General features: G+C 37.6%; 1 protein-coding gene across 4 annotated transcripts; it reads right to left on the reverse strand.

The window, feature by feature from the left end:
* Positions 1 to 169: 169 nt before the first annotated feature.
* Positions 170 to 15,336, reverse strand: RNF14 (ring finger protein 14). 4 transcript variants are annotated; one of them, XM_025166892.2, is made up of 9 exons: positions 15,196 to 15,264; positions 12,298 to 12,336; positions 10,962 to 11,124; positions 8,953 to 9,104; positions 7,920 to 8,432; positions 6,940 to 7,168; positions 5,606 to 5,778; positions 3,651 to 3,781; positions 170 to 706 (listed from the first exon to the last, which is right to left on the reverse strand). In XM_025166892.2, the coding sequence occupies exons 3-9, from the start codon at positions 11,113 to 11,115 to the stop codon at positions 655 to 657; spliced, it is 1,404 nt and encodes a 467-aa protein (XP_025022660.1). In that variant the 5' UTR covers positions 11,116 to 11,124; positions 12,298 to 12,336; positions 15,196 to 15,264; the 3' UTR covers positions 170 to 654. The 4 variants fall into 4 exon arrangements, with proteins under 4 accessions (XP_025022660.1, XP_007428680.1, XP_087989841.1 ...); XM_007428618.4 differs by lacking the exon at positions 12,298 to 12,336 and having other exon boundaries at positions 15,196 to 15,336; XM_088133715.1 differs by lacking the exons at positions 12,298 to 12,336; positions 15,196 to 15,264 and adding an exon at positions 15,127 to 15,169.
* Positions 15,337 to 17,311: the final 1,975 nt, after the last annotated feature.

The following is a 17,311-nucleotide window of genomic DNA, read 5'->3' on the forward strand; positions in this document are numbered from 1 at the left end:
TTTCACGGACTGACCTGCCAACAGTACTATTTTGTGGAAACTGAAGGATGGATACAAAATGACTGTTATGGCTAAAGGCAGCCATTTGCACTTATCTATTTCTCAGACAAACTAGCAAGGCCAGAAGACCAGTAATTTGTCCACAAATAAGATAGGGTACTATAGAAACTTCAAAGTACAGACCTTTTATTTGAACCTACCATCATCTCTTTCATTGAATCTCACCCTTTAAACTCCATTCTCCATCCATGTCATAACAATCAGTGCCTAAGAGAATCTCAGGCAGCATCTTATCCATGCTAGCAGGACAAAGAGTTAAAAATTTCTGGATCTGAAGAAATCACATGTTTTACTATACACTTTGCTCCCTGGACAAGGATAACAAACAAATTGGTTATATTCCACTGCTTTCTACTGTTCTTGGATCAGTTTTAGTGATAACGGTGCTAGCTAAAAGAGAAGCACATGGTGAAATTTTAATGTGCTAATGTTCAGTGCTCTTGAAAATTAAAAGATCTTACATCACACCCATGAAATTAGTGGCAACAAACAAAAGCAGTTTTCTAGATACTCTGATAATCAACAATCAAAAGTATCTTGAGCATGCATGATACAGCTTCATTCATTTCTTTAGCTTTTGATACTGGCTAGAGGCTAATCATCCTCATCCCAGAAGTAATGATCATTTTGCATAGTCTGAAATAGCCTGAAAGACAAGAAAATTGAGTTATAAACAAGAAAATATTTTACCAACATGGTAACAACTCATGCATATATTTCTGTTGAGAGCCTCCATCCAAAAGAGTAGCAGAATCACATAGCAAAACGAAGAAAGTTCGTTTTCAAAACTGGATTTCTTCACAACTAAGCAGTTTTGCAATGTTACTTTATTTGTAACATCAGAAATTACTACTGAATGTGTTAAAAAAAAAAACAACAGTGCTCCTCTCCGCTTTCAGTAAAGATAACAATAATCTTACTAGTACCCAGGCAATGACTTATCCAAAAAATGGTAACATTAAATGATCTGGAGTAGTGGTCCCATGGAAAAACTGACTTCTCAAGGCATGACCAGTACTTCTACAGACACTTAGTATACTTTTATTGTTTGTAACAGCAGGGACACTTTTGGACTTCCTCTTTCTGAAAACAATGGTTCTCTTTTAAAGTTAAATATGTACAATATACTTTTTATTGTTATTTTCTAGTAAGCACTGATATTGGATATCTTTTGCATTGCATTTTTCCTACTTCTGACATAATGCAAAATGTAATCATAAAGAGAGCTAATTTACAGCTCTAGGGCAAATTGGAATAATCACAGTTTCTAGCAGTAGTTAATGTAAACATCTGCCATATCCTCCCACATTCATGAATTCAGTATCAGCCCACACTTCTCTTTCTTTTCTGCCCATTTCCTATTTTGTGCACTACTTATGCAGATAAAGAATTCTAAGGACCCAGGGGTGTTCGCAGAGCTGTCAACAACATTGAAATGGAAGATGTGACTGAATGATCAATGCTCTGCTGCTTTTTACATGTGTGTATGTGTGTGATGCATGCAACAACACATGTTAAAAAAGTATAGGGCTCTAAGTGCCTGGTGGCACCATTGTGATGTTGTTGACAGCCCCTATGGAAATTCCTGTGCGGAACTCAACATTTTCCAAACTATTTTCTGACATTTTGATTTAGCCAGCTTACTAAAGCTATGGAATTTGGGATCTGCTTCTGCTTTTGGCACAAGTTTAAACATTGCAGTACTAGTATTTAAAATTAAATATTAAATTTTGCTAGAAAATCTGTTGTGATGCTAATGAAAGTATATTTTATTCTGCATTAAGCTAAGCCATGGTTTAATCATGGTTAAGTTAGCTGTGTTTAAGTAAGTATAGCCAAGCAAATCACATTATAGATTAGTATAATGTGTGAATCCAGTCTTGATTAATATACTATTTTTCAATAACAAGTCCTATATCAAATTTCAAACCAGTCAAAATAGTTTTAATGATTTTGAACTTTTCATTGTCATAGCCTCTTGCTGATAAAAGGGAGCTCCATGCACATCTCGAAAGTTTTTGTGATATACACAATAGCCCAGCAAACACTTTAACCAGAATGTACAATAAGCTCCAGACTTAATAGCATTCAGTTTATTAACCTACTGCAGTATTTATCAAACTTGGCAACTTTTAAGATGTGTGGATTTCCACACATCTTGACTTCCAGAGAGGCAATAGTGAACTGAAGATGGCTTTGCTTTTAGCAGAGCCAACAACTGCAGCAGAATGAGGAATTGGTGAACAGATCGGCACCTCAAAACTCCTTCCTGGACCTGGGATTGCCCATAAGGCTCCATACAGATGCTCCCCATGATGAGACTGTAAAACAGCAGTCTCCAGTGGGTTTTAGAGCTCTGGGAGCTGGGAGAGTTGGCTTTGCCCAAGTCGCAGTTCAGAGCCTTCAAAGGGACACTGGGTTTGCCCACTTCCTCTCTTAATCACTTCTGGAAATGGCTTGTAAATTGCTTTTTGGATACTACGAACCTTCAGAAGGACAAGTTTCATTTCACTGGGTGATTCTCCTTCAGTCCTCAACAAAAGAAGTTTCATGTAAGTTTAAGAACTTAAAGAAAAAAATATTTGGAAATAAGCAGCAAAAGGGTGATTAAAATGTTGATTTTGGAAAGTTATAAACAGACCAAGAGGCTAGATTGACTGGAAATAAGATTTTGAAACTAATTAAAAGAATCCTTGTCGTTTGTTTAAAATCCTTTTTAAAATACATGAAGACCTTGAAGTTAAGTGTAAGAAAACTTTCACAACATGAGAAAATGTGGACTAGAGAAAAACATGATAAGAGGAGACCTTGAAGGCTGGTTACTAGAAGCAACCAGAAAGAACTAAAGATTATAATTAAAGGAGAAGACCGACCAATACAGAATGGAGAAAAGTATTTTAACTCTGGAAGAATTCAAGAATATTTGGCAACAGTGTACTCAGAACTTTCTCTTAAGTTTGACTGCTACTATAAAAATGGGTTTAAAAGAGGATACAACCAAGAATCAGGCTGTTTTTGATATGGATTTAAAACTGACAGGATACAAGAAAGATATTGACAAAGATGCTACACAGGACTTACAAATGAAACTGGCTGATGTTTTAATAGCTAACAGGGACACACAAATAATAAATCAAAAGAGTGAATGATAAGACGTTATTATAATAGATAAAAGATGAGATATAGGACGAAGAGATTTTTGGTTGAAATGTTAGAGAAGGTGTAAGTTACTGAAATTGTTTGTACTTCCCTTGATGAAGGGGGAAGTCATTTCCTCATGTATCTTTTTTTCCTCCCCCTTTTTTTCCCCCTTCTCTCTGCACTTTTTATTTTTTCTTCTTTTTTATCTTTTTCTTAATTTGTATTAGTTTTTTATCTTTGTATTTTTAAACTTCAATAAAATTATTATTAAAAAAAAAGAAGTTCACACATCTTAAAGTTGCTAAGTTTGAAAAACACTGACCTACTGTTTTGCTTATTTTGTAGTAAGAGGTCCCAAAGTCTTCTAGAGTGCAATCTGGTTAACCCATGTAAATCACACCAATACTGAAACTACACTTTTTCTTTCAGTAGCATGAAAGGTTACCTACCGGTTAAAGCATGGTGAGGCTGGATCATTAAAGTGCCGGTATGGATTTGCCCTTGATAAAGAACCCATACAAAGCCAACAGAAATACTGCATGCAAGCAGTACATGTCATCTTGTTACAGCCATCTAATTTCTGACAAAGGAGAAGGGGGAAAAAAAGACAATTTGACATGAAATCTGCATTACAGATATATTGTACTTGCTAAAAGACAAAAGATCTAAAGGCTATTCCCTTGCACTATCTACAATTCGGTATTCCTAACACTACATTAACTAATGAAACCCTGCAGTAGCAAATACTGTCTGACTACTACAGGAAAGAGAATTCTGCCTGCTTCTCTAAATAGCTCAAGCACTAGATTGGATTTTTATATGCAGTGCTTCATCACATTACCCAAGCTGAGCCTCAGAAACAATCCTTAAAAAAAATCCTTCATTGTCAACAGTCCTCTGTCCTTAGTCCCTAGGAAGGCATATCAGCTGAAGTTACATAAACTGATAGAGGAGCTTATGGATGTGCAGGAACAAATCTTGATCAAGAGATCCAGGAATGTCTAAGCATCTCCTATCTATTAACCAAAATGCAAAAAACACAATCCACAGCACTCCATGGCTTGGATACTTCATTATTATCACAAGGAACCTGATTCTAATAATTATGTCCTTATAGATGATGACCTTTAGGTAGGAGAAGAACCTGAAACTTCATATCAGTGGTGCTGCCACTGGTGTGCTCCATGTGTTCCGTGACTTATCAACATTTACATGAACAGTTTTCTTAGCTACTGTCCCTCTTGCACTGGAATTATTTTATGCTCTAGACTTGCAGGAGGCACTTGGGAAACTCCACTAGGAGTTGAACGAAGGGCTTAGAGACACCCCCCAAATGTTCATCCACTAACCCTGATGCCAATTCTGTTCTTGTATCTAGTCAACATTACAGAAGATACTAATATCAAATACAATATCAATGATTCATTCAGCCTCTCTACTTTCAAAATAATTCATGCCGGCATCTACCGCAATGCCACTCTGCGTTTTACATTAGGACAAGCAGTTCAGCATCTACTGTGCAATAAATGTCAGATATTTTTATTTTTTATCATTTGTATTAATCATTTTTTTAAAAAAGAGAAAACAAACCCCCCCAAAAAAGGGAGGGAGGGAGGGAGGGAGGGAGGGAGGAAGGAAGGAAGGAAGGAAGGAAGGAAGGAAGGAAGGAAGGAAGGAAGGAAGGAAGGAAGGAAGGATATATTGCGTTGTATATATATATAAATATAAATAGATGTCAGATTTATTTACATCAGAAAGAGCAGTATTTGAAAAACAATATGAGAACATTCTCAGGAAACTTTTTCCAACTTTTAAAGTGGCCGCTTTTAAACCAAGGAAAAAGCAATTTTATTAAATTAAAACATAAAATAAGTTCAAAACTATATAACCTATGGAATGAACTGAGAAAACTAAATTGAAAAAGTGGGTTTTAACTCCCTTCAGGATTATGTTTTATGTACTAATAAAACTGCTTCATAAATGGTCACTGTGACAATTAAACATATATTTCAGTTCCTCTCAGTCTCATTAGTTAACATTTTTCCATAGTTCTACTGCCAGTTATATAGCAGCCAGTCTAGGACAACAATACATTCTTAGTATTTTTGTTTCAGTTTAAGACAGGCATTTCTAGATGTTGAGAAACAATCTTCTTACTTATAGATCTTCACTACAGGAAAGGGCAATGAAAAACCCCAGTCATTCCCAGCACTACCAAAAACTAGCTTGTGGAGATGATCCCAGCCTGTAGTCAGGATTGGACTGAGACTGATATTCTGAAAGAGGGCTGTCCATAGGAATTCAAAGGTGAATCAAAATTCTTGCTCATGACTAAACTAACATCTTTTGAGTTGCCAGAACAAATATCTTTCACTCACATCTTTCTCCTTTGCTATGATCTCACCTCAATAGGAGTTCCACAGCAGGGACATGATTTGGAATTCTTTTCTAGCCATTCTCTACTTTCCATCTCCTCTAAAGCCTTTTGAATAACTCTTTTCCCATAGCGTTGCTCCAAAAACCGTTTTGTGGCCTCATCTGCTTCAAGGTATTCATTGCGTAAATCTGCTAGCTTCTCTGCATTAAGAACAGAAAACTGCATGAAGTCGCACAAAAATATCAGACAAGTTTACTTCTGTTTCACAAAAAAGGGTCATTACCAGTTTTCCACACTTGTCTTATGCATATCAATAAATAATAAGAGTAATAACGTAGTGATATGGAATATTTTTAAGAAATACTGAGTATCAAAAAGTATCTTAATTAATAGGTATTAATTCACTTCATGCAAAAATGCTCTTACAAGAGGATATCAGACCTATCTACTTCAATACCTTTTACTCAGTAAGACTTTCTATACTCCCTACTCAACTGAAGAGGCAAAGAAACAGAAAGAGAACAGAAATGCTGAGAACAAATTATATATAAGAGGATACTCTTCAAAAATTTCAATTCTGACAGCTGGCCAATTTTTGGTGGCCAGTTGCTGAATTTTAAAATGTTAAATACAGTTTTCTTCAAGGGGCATAGATGGTGACCCAATTATGAAATCAGACTGGTTAGAATGAACATGTTTGGCCTGATTTGGGGGGGGGGGTAGATTAATGATCAAATTAAGCTCCTGAAGAATCTAAAGCTACTTAAGAGACTTAAAGCATCTTTTTCCTTTATATCTTCCAAAACAATTTAAGAAAAATTAGCCTATACTTTTCTGAATTGGGATGTCTTAAATGTCCCAGAGAATTAAGATACTCACCTCCTTCTTTTTTAAACAAACAAAACAGCAGGAAAAACTGTGCCACAACATTTCATCAATGTGATCTAGGAAAGCTCTTGGGATTACAAGAAATAATGGAGGGCCACCTGCACCACTCACCATCATTCTATGAGAATATTATTGAAGAGATTCCCACACCAAAAATCACATTACAATAGTTTAGGGTTTTTTTTAAATTAACTAGATTTATACCCCATATTTCATTCAGGATCTCAAGGTGGCATATATAGTGCTCCTTCTTCCTCTTTCTCCCCACAAGAAGAACCCTGGAGAAAGCTTGGAGTGAGAGTGAATGAACTAAAGTCACCCAGTGAGTGAATTTCCATGGCTGAAGAGAACCTGGGACTCTTTGATGCCAGTCCAACATTTTAAGACCTTACTGTCCAACACTACACTAGCTCTCATATAAAGTATTAATACTCAGAGAGCACAAAATGCAAGGTCTTTTATGTTCAACTCACCTGCAGTGACTTTACATGGGGAAACACCGTGATAGGTCATCTTACACAAAGTACAGAATGCATAATTACACCTTGAACAGATGCCCATTGTGCAACAAGGTTCCTGCATCACTGGAGTTTGGCAGCATGGGCGTGGGCAATAGACTACATCTGCCATCAAATCCAAACTCGACTGAAGCAGCAGGCGATCATAAAGTGCAAATAGCTTCTCTTCCACCAGCTCTTTCACCTGAAAAGCAAGTGATGAAATGTGTTAGGGGATTCTGACGTACCCTAGCAAGATTTGCCGTGTACTATATTTGCAAAAATAATCTGACAGAAGAGAGAGCACAAAAGATACTAATCAAGTGAGCTCTAGTTAGACCTACTGCCTTACTGCAGAAGCTGTAGCATTTATTCTCAGTTCATATTAAAAATGGAATTGACTACTTTCTTATAATCAGTGCTCAACACTGCATATTTCTAAGTTTCCAAAATATTCAAAGAAACCTGGTTAATAACAATCCAAATGACTTCAAAGATTTAGAACAGACTGCAGAATATTACTGCACTAAATTAGGGCCACTTACTCAGCAGTTCATTACAGAGCATAGAAACCTGTATTTAACTCTGATCTTAGACCAAAGTTCTAAAGTTACTGAAAAGTTAATCTACAAATTAAAGTTAATCCAGAAAATAATAAGCCTTTGTATAATGCAGAACAACCAACCTCCACACCTTTCTATTTTTATAAATTAGGCAATTACCAAAGCCACTGTCCTAGCTCTTTGGGATACCAATTCTTTTGCAAGTGGTCATCTCCTAAGTATTTATTAGCTGCCAGAGTAATTTTAATAATATAGATAAATAGTCATTATAATTGGACTTCAGTATGTCTTAAGTACTAGCTTTCCTTTCTGGAGAATGCCCACCTATTTTTATGCTCCAGTGATAAGGCTGGATTCATACCATGCCTGAACCATAACTGTCTTTCTTTTTACCTGCCCAGGAGTGGCAATAGATGGGCACTCAGGTTCTGGACAATTCAGGCAATGGACCTGTCCATCTTTGATCTGAATTTCAAAGTAGTTCTTTAAGCAAATCTTGCAGTACACATGCCTGCAGTCTTTAAAGTACATACATTCACTTCCCTGTTTTATAGAAAAACAGATATTACACATGAACATTTTACAGTTGAAGCCCTTTTCTTTTTGGGACTGATCAAAGTCCAAAATTTCTTTAATCAGGCTTGACAAAGACTCAACATCCTGTATAGCTCTTGCATCAAAGGGTTCTCTCTGTGCTGGTGCAGCATCTCCAATGTCATAGCAACCATCCTCTTTCTTTGGCTGTTTTGGCTGTTTTTCTTGTTCAGTTATCTCTGGTTCAAGCGGGGAGGTGATATTCAGATAGGCAAGTGTATCTTCTTTGAGAAATTGCATCCAGGCAAACAAGACTACAGAACCTCTGTTTTCTTCCCATAAGTTATCTAGGTGCTTGCAAAGAGCAGTAAGCTGGAGGGAAGGGGGGAGGGGAGGGGAGGGGAGGGGAAAGAACAATTAATGAAGAACATTGTTTTCCACAAATCTTAGGACAATCTTACTATATCTTTAAAGAAAACAAGACTTCATGAAAAGAAACAGTATTTTAATAGTACTGCATCCATGTTTCAAGCCCCGTGTAAAGTTATCTGAACAACATTATGGGTTGCTATACATGTAGAGATAAAACACAACTCCAAAAATTACTTACAGCACAATTTCCAAATGAATATACCATACCATAATAATGATGATTAAGAAGGTTTTCAAGTCACAATTTTTTACTTTATAATACAATTAAAAACAGATTCATGAGAAGGTTTAACATGCATATTATTTTCCCTAACTAATCTGGATTTTAATCACAATGCTTCTTTTTAGCAGTCTTACTATGGCTGCAACAAGACCACCAATCAATCATTTTAAAAATATGTGCCTTATCATCTTGGTGGACTATATGAATTACATGTTGTCTGAAAGATCTATGCCAAACCTGAGCTCGAGACAGCCACTTGCAACTGAGAGTGAACAGAGGCGGGGAAGTTGATGGATAGTCTGCTGGGAATTCAAAATTCAGCACTACCGGAGGTAAAAAGCAAACTGTGCATTCAAGCTTGCTGTTCTGAAGAGTCTCCGTGAGGTTGCCTGAAACAAAATAAACCTAATAATGCAATTTCCAAGTCATGCTACTTAATTTAATGGTTTAATATTATTTCCATAAAGCTTCCTTTCATTTGAAATATTTGTTACAATTTCTTCAAATGTTGCTTGAATTTAGATATATTGAGTAAATGTGCCACTCTACATATAGTTAGACTGCTACCCCCATCTGCTTTTTCAACACTGACCATATAGACTAGGGCTCATGGGAGATGTTCAGCAACATCTGGATGGCCATGGGCTGCCATCCCTTTGTCTAACACAGAGCCATCTGGGTTTGGGTTCAGGTTAGTCTTCAATCACTTTCATACCAGTCATGGAAACAGGTTCACCACAACTGTCATGCAGCAGAAAAGGATCTAGCTTCCTCCATCTCACACAAGGCATATTAAGCATATCAAGGGAAGTTCGCAAGTCATTCCAGTAAGTTGCCTGCATCCTCCCCTGCCTGGCAGCAGCCACCCCTGGCCCCGCAATGCTCACACGGGCCACACACACACCTCCTACCCTGCAACAGCCACCCCAGGCCCCACTGTGCTTGAGCCTTACCTGACTGCCTGCCTGCTTGCAAACTGCCTTGGACTCGCTTAACGACCCATGATCCTCACTTAACAACAGCAACAGGGAATGCCAGGATTGCCATCGCTAAGTGATGCAGTCACATGACATCACACTTTACAACCACATTGCTTGGCGATGGAAATTCCGGTCTAATTCTCCCAATCTTTCATCATAAAACAATCAACTCAATTATGCTTTTAGGTTCATTCTTTTGCCTTGTGAGGTATGAACAGACTGATGATGACTGTATGAACAGACTGTATGAACAGACTGATGATGATGATATTTAAAACAGACTGATGAACAAACTGCATACAGGTAGTCCTCATTTAACAACTGCAATAGGGACTGGAAAATTGAGCGTTAAGTGGGGCAGTTGTTAAGTGAGTCACCACGCGATCAGATCTGATTTTTACGACCATTTTTACAATGGTCGTAAAGCAAACCACCTTGGTCATTAAGTTAATCATGTGGTCATTAAGCGAATCCAGCTTCCCCAATGGACTTTTTTGCCAGAAACCAGCAAAAAAGGTCACAAATTTGATCATGTGACCACAGGATGCTTCAACCAGTGGTAAATGCGAGCCAGTTGCCAACCATCCGAAATGTGATTACATGATCACGGGGGCGATCTGATGGTTTGCAATGATCATAAGTGTGAGTACAAGTCATAAAGCACGTTTTCCAAGGCCATTGTAACTTCGGACCATCATTAAACGAATGGTAATTAAGTGAGGACTACCTGCATTTCAATCAAACAGAGGCTTTTTCTAAGCAAATATTCACTGGGAAGTTGCTGTTCCCATTCAAATAATTATCTGAATTCCACCATCTAGCAGGTCTATATAGTATACTAATATATAATCAGGATGCACTAAGCCAGAGGGTTTCAAACTTTTTCAGGCCACAGAACTTGTTAGTTTAAAAACCATTTCTCAGAACCATTTCTTGTTAGGATAAGAGAGGGTAATTAAGAGCACTTGGGTACAGATGTGGAGTTGGAAATACTTTCTTCTAGTCATGTTATTCCTGTATTGCCCTATATAGCATTACTGTTTGGTTTACAATATGAAACTGACCAAAGTGTGCACCAAGCGTGAATTCCTGCCTTGTGTGTGTATGCATATATTCAAAGGTATAACTCTGGAACATATACACTGAAGCACCATATGAAACAATCCTTACATTTCAGGGTGGCTAACATAACTGTTCCATACTTGGCAGTATTGTACTACACATACCTTTCAAGAATATTAGAATCCAAAAAGGAGTTGGACTTACCACTCACAGATATTCTGAAATTCTGAGGCATATCCACAGAGATTCGAGTTTCTCCTCCTTGTACATTCTGTGCTCTCTTGAATTCATCTTCATCATAAATACTTGCCAAAGCAAGAAGTTCATCCTCCTGAGATTCTTTGTCTTCTGAAGACATTTAAACTATCTGTGAATAACAAACGTATCTCTAGAGTAAGTCAGGCAGGCCACTGTAAATTGAATAATCTACTCCAGTCACTAAATTCAGTTCATCATTATAGAAATGCACAGCAGCAGCCTCCTTTTCACCTTCTCAAGCAGAGATTCCAGGAGACATTTAAAAGCTTTCACTTATTTTAAAAGTTAAATATTATCTTTAAACAAAACCCAGTATACTTGGTCTTAACTATGGAAGTTGAAACAAACTAACTTCAACCTTAGTTTATAAAGCAGTTTAGCTTTAATTATACTTAAGGAAGATTAGGGTTCCCTTGCTAAACTATGTTTAACAGAAATTATAAGTTTCTGATCTCTTCCTTGTGGCCTGCTGGAGAAAAGGGGACAGGGAATTTAAAAGCCCAAGATTCAGGAAAATAATAATAAACAACTATCTATTATTAAGTCTGAACTAGGCTAATCTCATAAAGTATCTCACATGAAAATCATCATCTTCTTTATGAAAGTCCTCCAGGATCCCTTCCTGTTTCTATCATTGATCAGTTTTTCACTTAAGTGCCATCCCTGTTATGAAATATAGTGCCCAGAGACAAATATGGACTCTGACTCGTGACTCATGACAATTAAGACATTACATACATTGTAATCTTGCTAATTTAGTTTTTTTTTTAAATCTTCCACTGTTATACTTCAACTAGTTCATCCATTTTTAATTTAATTGCTTTAATTCATGTTCATAGTTCATTCATAATAACTTCAAAATAATTTGCATGAAAATTCTTAAAGCCTTTTTGATGGAAAGGCAAGGTATAAATCTTTTAAAAAATAAACACAGTGATACACAAAGGCTTTTCCCTAAAAGTAGCAAATTCTGCTACATTATGTGTAAGCTTTGCCCACAAATGGTTACTAACAATCATTGATGTTATGGGATAATTGTGCTTTGTTTGTTTTATAGAATGTAGTTTTATTGGTCAATGACTGAAATAAAGCTTCTGTGACTCTCTGACCCATAAAGGCTTGAATAAATCAACTCTTTATATTCTTTCCTAATTACATTCTGTCCTCTCAATAAACCTGACCTGGCTATTAGCAACTAGGTTGACATACAGCATTTCCCACAGCACACGTAATCACTTAGGGTGGGTCAACGTGGACAAAACCACCATCATCTTAAACTTGCCTTGCTCGGCTTCTTAATTAAAATCTTCTAAGTGCAAATCTGGAATAGACAGATGAAGAGAGCTATAAGTTAAAACCTTAACTTGCAGTTAATGGAAAGTTAAAGGTGGCAGCTTCAAGTTCATACAACATGAAAGACTCAATGACCATGGTTATGGAGATGTCCAAGACGAGAGTAAGATGATGGCATGTACATTCACATTAACCACTTAGGATGGTTTAGTATATTGTGTGAGTCAAGTCATACTATGGCTTGTGTGGGTTGGCATATTGTTCTGATTCAGTCATTGTCATTTCTATACCATAGCTCATGGCACAGCATCTTGCATGAACCTAGCTATAACATGGTTTACTGCATGAATTGATGAAGTCAGGTGAATTGATTGAATTAAGGTCTCCTGAAATCCATGAGTAGGCATTTGAACCCAGGTATTCCCCATAAATCACCAGCACACTAGACATTATAGTACAGTATATGTGCATGTACGTATGTACAATGGTGCTTAAAAGTTTGTGAACCTTTTTGAATGTTCAATATTTCTGCATAATATGACTTAAAACATTATCTGTTCGCCACACAATCCTAAAACTTGATAAAGAGAATCCATTTAAACAAATTATCTAGTTTTAGGACTTGTGTGGAGAACAGATCATGTTTAAGGTCATATTTCTGCAGAAATATTGAAAATTCAAAAGGAAGGGGATCACAAACTTTTAACACCACTGTATATATGTGTGTGGGTATGTGTATATTATATGAGAGACTGGAAGCTAGAAAGCTAGATATCTGGATTCTGTATGCTAACAATCCCCACTACTACCACACTATTTATTTCAACCTTCAGCTCCTAATTGCCAAGAATCTCTTCCCCTGGCTTCAGATATCACCTTTCTTGGACCTTCTCCACTTCTGCACTTTTTATTCCCAGTCTTACTACACTTGGAGCAGTCATTTGTTTTCAGGACAGTGTAGGCAAGGAGTAATCTGTATAGCATCAAACAATACATTGGTACAAAAATTATAAAATGGCAATGGTAAAGATTAAAAAATAATGGTAATTGATTTAATTGTACAGGTAAGTCCCCAGGTTAAGAACGCCCAGTTTAAGGATGATCCATAGTTAAGAACAGAGCTTACTGTAGCAAAATTCAAGTTAAATACACAATGGTTCAAGTTAATTATACAATACTACTTATACAGTGTTATACAATAATAGTTTTCTGGCTTACATACAAATTCAGCTTAAGGACAGGCCTTGGGAATGGAACTCGTTCTTAAACTGGGGTCTACCTGTATATTGTTCTTACACTTCCACTTCCCATCTCTTCCTCTGCTGTTTCCCTAGTATCAAAATTATGACTGTTGATTCCATAGGGCAAAAACATGCATTCTAGCTATATTCAATCAAATCTTTATTACGGTCAAAAACCAGCATAAGGAGGATGGGGTGCAGTCAGTTATTCTAGCTATATTATTAGTACAGCAATCTTATCTAAAAAGGCATATGTAAAATACATTTTATTCCACTAAAATAATTTTATTTCTCAAATAAAATAATACCAATCACATTTTATGAAGAATGCTTATAAACAGGGATTAGTATCTTTCTACTTAGTCACATGAGATATTTTTATTTTCTGAATAATCAGGGCAGAAGTATACAAGATTTTGCTGAAAGCAAAAATAATGGTAATGAACTATGTTGTCTCAGAGCCAAAGAAAAGTAGTAATTACTTTCTGCAGAAAAAGGGATAAAAGATAACATTTTCTGACTATTCTGTAAATCTTCATGATATGGCATTCTTGGTAACTAATTCTGATTTCATACTAGCATTTACTAAAACTAGCAAGGCTTCCCCTTACTAAATCTGGTTTCCTTGGAAATTTGTTTATCTATATAGGAAATGTAAGAAAATAGGTGAAGGATATAGGCAAGACAAGGTCTGTCACAAATTACTGTCCTGTCATAGATATTAGGATCAATTAATTCTCACAAATACATACCCAGACTTTGGAAAGCTGTTTTGTTAAAAAAAAGAAAAGAAACTTTCTAATTTCCCTAAATTACTTCCAAATTTCATGAGCAATCAAAAGGTCATTTCAATCAAAAGTTCCTGCAAAATGTTCCCTGATTGTAACAGGCTTCAAAAGCTGGAAGCACCAACCCCATTTGGAATAGTAAAGTGTGGAGATGCCAAGCTACCAAAGATGTAAAATAAAATAGCACACAAAAGGAAGAACTGGACCACTTGGTTCTGAGTTGGATCACAAATAATATCCATTCGCTGCTGAGACACCCAAACAACCACTTATAACAGGGATTCACTAAGGTTTGCCAGAGTAACAAAAAGAATTGTTTACGTGCCATCAAGTCAATTTCGACTCCTACAGACCACATAGAGACCACACAGATTCTCTCCATAACAAAACGAACAGCTATGGGATAAAAGAAGCCACGGGGAATACTGCAGCTTCTTTACTGGAAAAACTTTGGAACCGCCCAAAGACTTAAGCTGCCAATTTGTGATTTTAAAAAGCAAATGCGGAGCCTGTTAAGGTTGGGAAAGGCCCGCAGCGTTTCCCTTGACATTTCAGACAGTTGTTAAGGCACCCAAGCTGACGGTAAGGGCATCTTCCAGTCCACCGACACGTCCATCAGAGTGACGTCACAGAACCTCGACAGCTCGGGCAACAGACCGCCGAGACACGCAACGCGCCTTCTTTCGGAACCCCCCGCAGCTGCCCCGCGTCTCTCCTCCCCCCACAGCGCCGCCCTCCCCTTCTGCTGGCTCGACTCCTCTTGGACTCCATCCCGCTTCTTTGCTGTACCTCAAGCCTCAGTCACCCCAGTCCCACCCTCGGACCGTTCGGCCGCGCCGAATCCCCTCCCCAACTCACCACGACACGACACCACCCCGGGCGACTCCTCCCACGCTCGCAAAGCCTGGCTTCGGCTACCAGTTCCGGCTCGGACCGCGAGAAAGCGACAGAAGGGGAAAGCGAAGGCGGTGTTTCAAGCTAGCAGGGTCATGTGCATCCCCTGGCTTCCGGTTCGCTTTTGGAAAGCTCTACTCGGCCCAGGGAGCCGGGGGAGTGGAGTCGCTCGCGGTCGCGTGGAAGGGCGAGGAGCGGAGCAGCCTCGCGCTTACGTTCCGGGAAGGGGTAGAAGGCACTTGAATAGCTTTTGCTGAGCCTTTCGTATTTTGGGGTTTGGTGTGATTTGAAAAAGGAGGAGTCTGAAGAGCAAACCCTAAGGAGCCGCAAGATTCTTTATGCTTTCTGTTGCACAGACTAAACAACTGCCTTTCTGGAAACTACAACTTGAAATCATTTTAGGCAAACAGACTCCATGAGGAATGGGTTTACTTGAAGGGTCTTGTATTGCTGCTTTGCATCTTGACAACATGTGACTTCTGTATTATTGCATTTAGTCAGTAAAGGTGGGGCGTTTATTAAGCTATTCAAGTTGTTAGAATTGATGTAGTCCATTACCACTTAGCCCCAAAATGAATGTGTAATGCAAGGATAATTACGTTCAATTAAATTGCATAGGGTTACTATTGTTGGGCTGCAAAAGAAACTGAATAACCACTATGTAAGTGTAAGGTTCACGGCTACCCAGAAAACTTGAAATCAATCAGCAGCACAAAATAAAAGACTTCAAGCAGGGACTTCTCTAAGCAGCGTTTTATTTGGCCAAGCAAAAGTCTGGATGCCCACACCATGCACCAAGAGAGAGCAGGGTGGCACACGCTTGGAGAGAAACACCACAGCCTTTTATAGTATTTTTAAAAAGGCAGATCTTAGTACCATTATAATGAAGATGGGTTTTACAGCCAGTCAAAGAAACTTTAGCAGAATACATTATTCCCTTGTTTGCTTACATTAACTCTATTCCCTGCCCTTGTTTGCTTACATTAATTTAAAGGAGTTCCCCCTAACTCTTATACCTTGTCAGTCCCTGCAGACCCTTGTTCTGGGTCCTCCCTCCTCTTATCAGGCCGAAGACTTAGTCTCTTCAGGAGTTTTCCCTATTATCTGAGCTAGCTCATCTGTGGTTAGTTGCTTCCTCTTGCAATTTCACTAAGTGTTGTTAGTACTGAAGCTTGGCTATAGAGAACTCTGTGCATGCTCTAAAGGTATGAAGTTAACATTGCCAATTTAGATATTGCCAATTTAGTTATTGATCCCTTCATAAGGAAAGAGAGGAACACCAACCTGCATGCCAAACTGTCAGATCCGGAGAGCTAATCCAGCCCTTCCTCTCTCCTGGGAACAGAAAATATGAGGTTCGTTTTTTTTTTAAATATAAGTCATGAAAGATAAGAGTCATGTAAAATAAAAAATAAAATAGTACAGTGCAATTAGTAAGGTACAAGTAAACATGGAATCTAAAATATCCTAGAAATGTGTTTTTCAATATAATCTTAGTTACTTAATAGAGCTATGAAATGTGTTAAATCGCTTTTTAAAGGAAAAACTGCTATTGGGCTTTAAACTAAGGATACCTGGTTAACACAGTATAAATCACCAACTAGACTAGTAAGCTGTGCTGAATTAGATCAACTCTTACAAGATTGAAATATATCTAATCATTGGAGTGTAGACAAATCCATGTACTAAGTAACAGTCCAAGAATGGTTTCCAGATAGAATTGAATTCTGCATCAGATTTACTTTTTAAATACCAAGTTATTTTGAATATTAAGACATAGTCCCATAACTTGATTAGCCATTTTTCCAAGGAAGGAATCAAACATATTTTCCAATAAGAAAAGTAGTATCTTTGCCGTAGTTAGGAGTCACAAAGCAGAGTTGTAGGAAGAAATGAAGAAAGAACTTGTTAACTGAGGCTGGGATTAAAATTTGATTAAAGCCTTAGATTAAAATTTGGATTTGCTAGGAATTTGTGGGATATACAGCTAATTGGGACAAAGGGAAGAGCTATTTCAAGAAAATTCTAGGTAACAAGTGTAGCCAAGAACCTATGCTACGATTTCTTTTCTTATGCTATA

Source organism: Python bivittatus, unplaced genomic scaffold, assembly GCF_059951505.1.
Source record: "Python bivittatus isolate LINGU-HERP-01145 unplaced genomic scaffold, Pbiv_v1 ctg000080_np1212, whole genome shotgun sequence".
NCBI classification, from domain to species: Eukaryota; Metazoa; Chordata; class Lepidosauria; order Squamata; family Pythonidae; genus Python; species Python bivittatus.

Excerpts from the sequence above, each read along its gene's own strand:
- RNF14 (XM_007428618.4), bottom strand. The coding sequence starts at position 11,115 with ATGTCTTCAGAAGACAAAGAATCTCAGGAGGATGAACTTCTTGCTTTG. Across the intron at positions 8,433-8,952 it reads AGTGGCTGTCTCGAGCTCAG|CTTACTGCTCTTTGCAAGCA; the intron begins GTTTGGCATAGA and ends CCTTCCCTCCAG. Across the intron at positions 3,782-5,605 it reads GCTGTGGAACTCCTATTGAG|AAATTAGATGGCTGTAACAA; the intron begins GTGAGATCATAG and ends CTCCTTTGTCAG.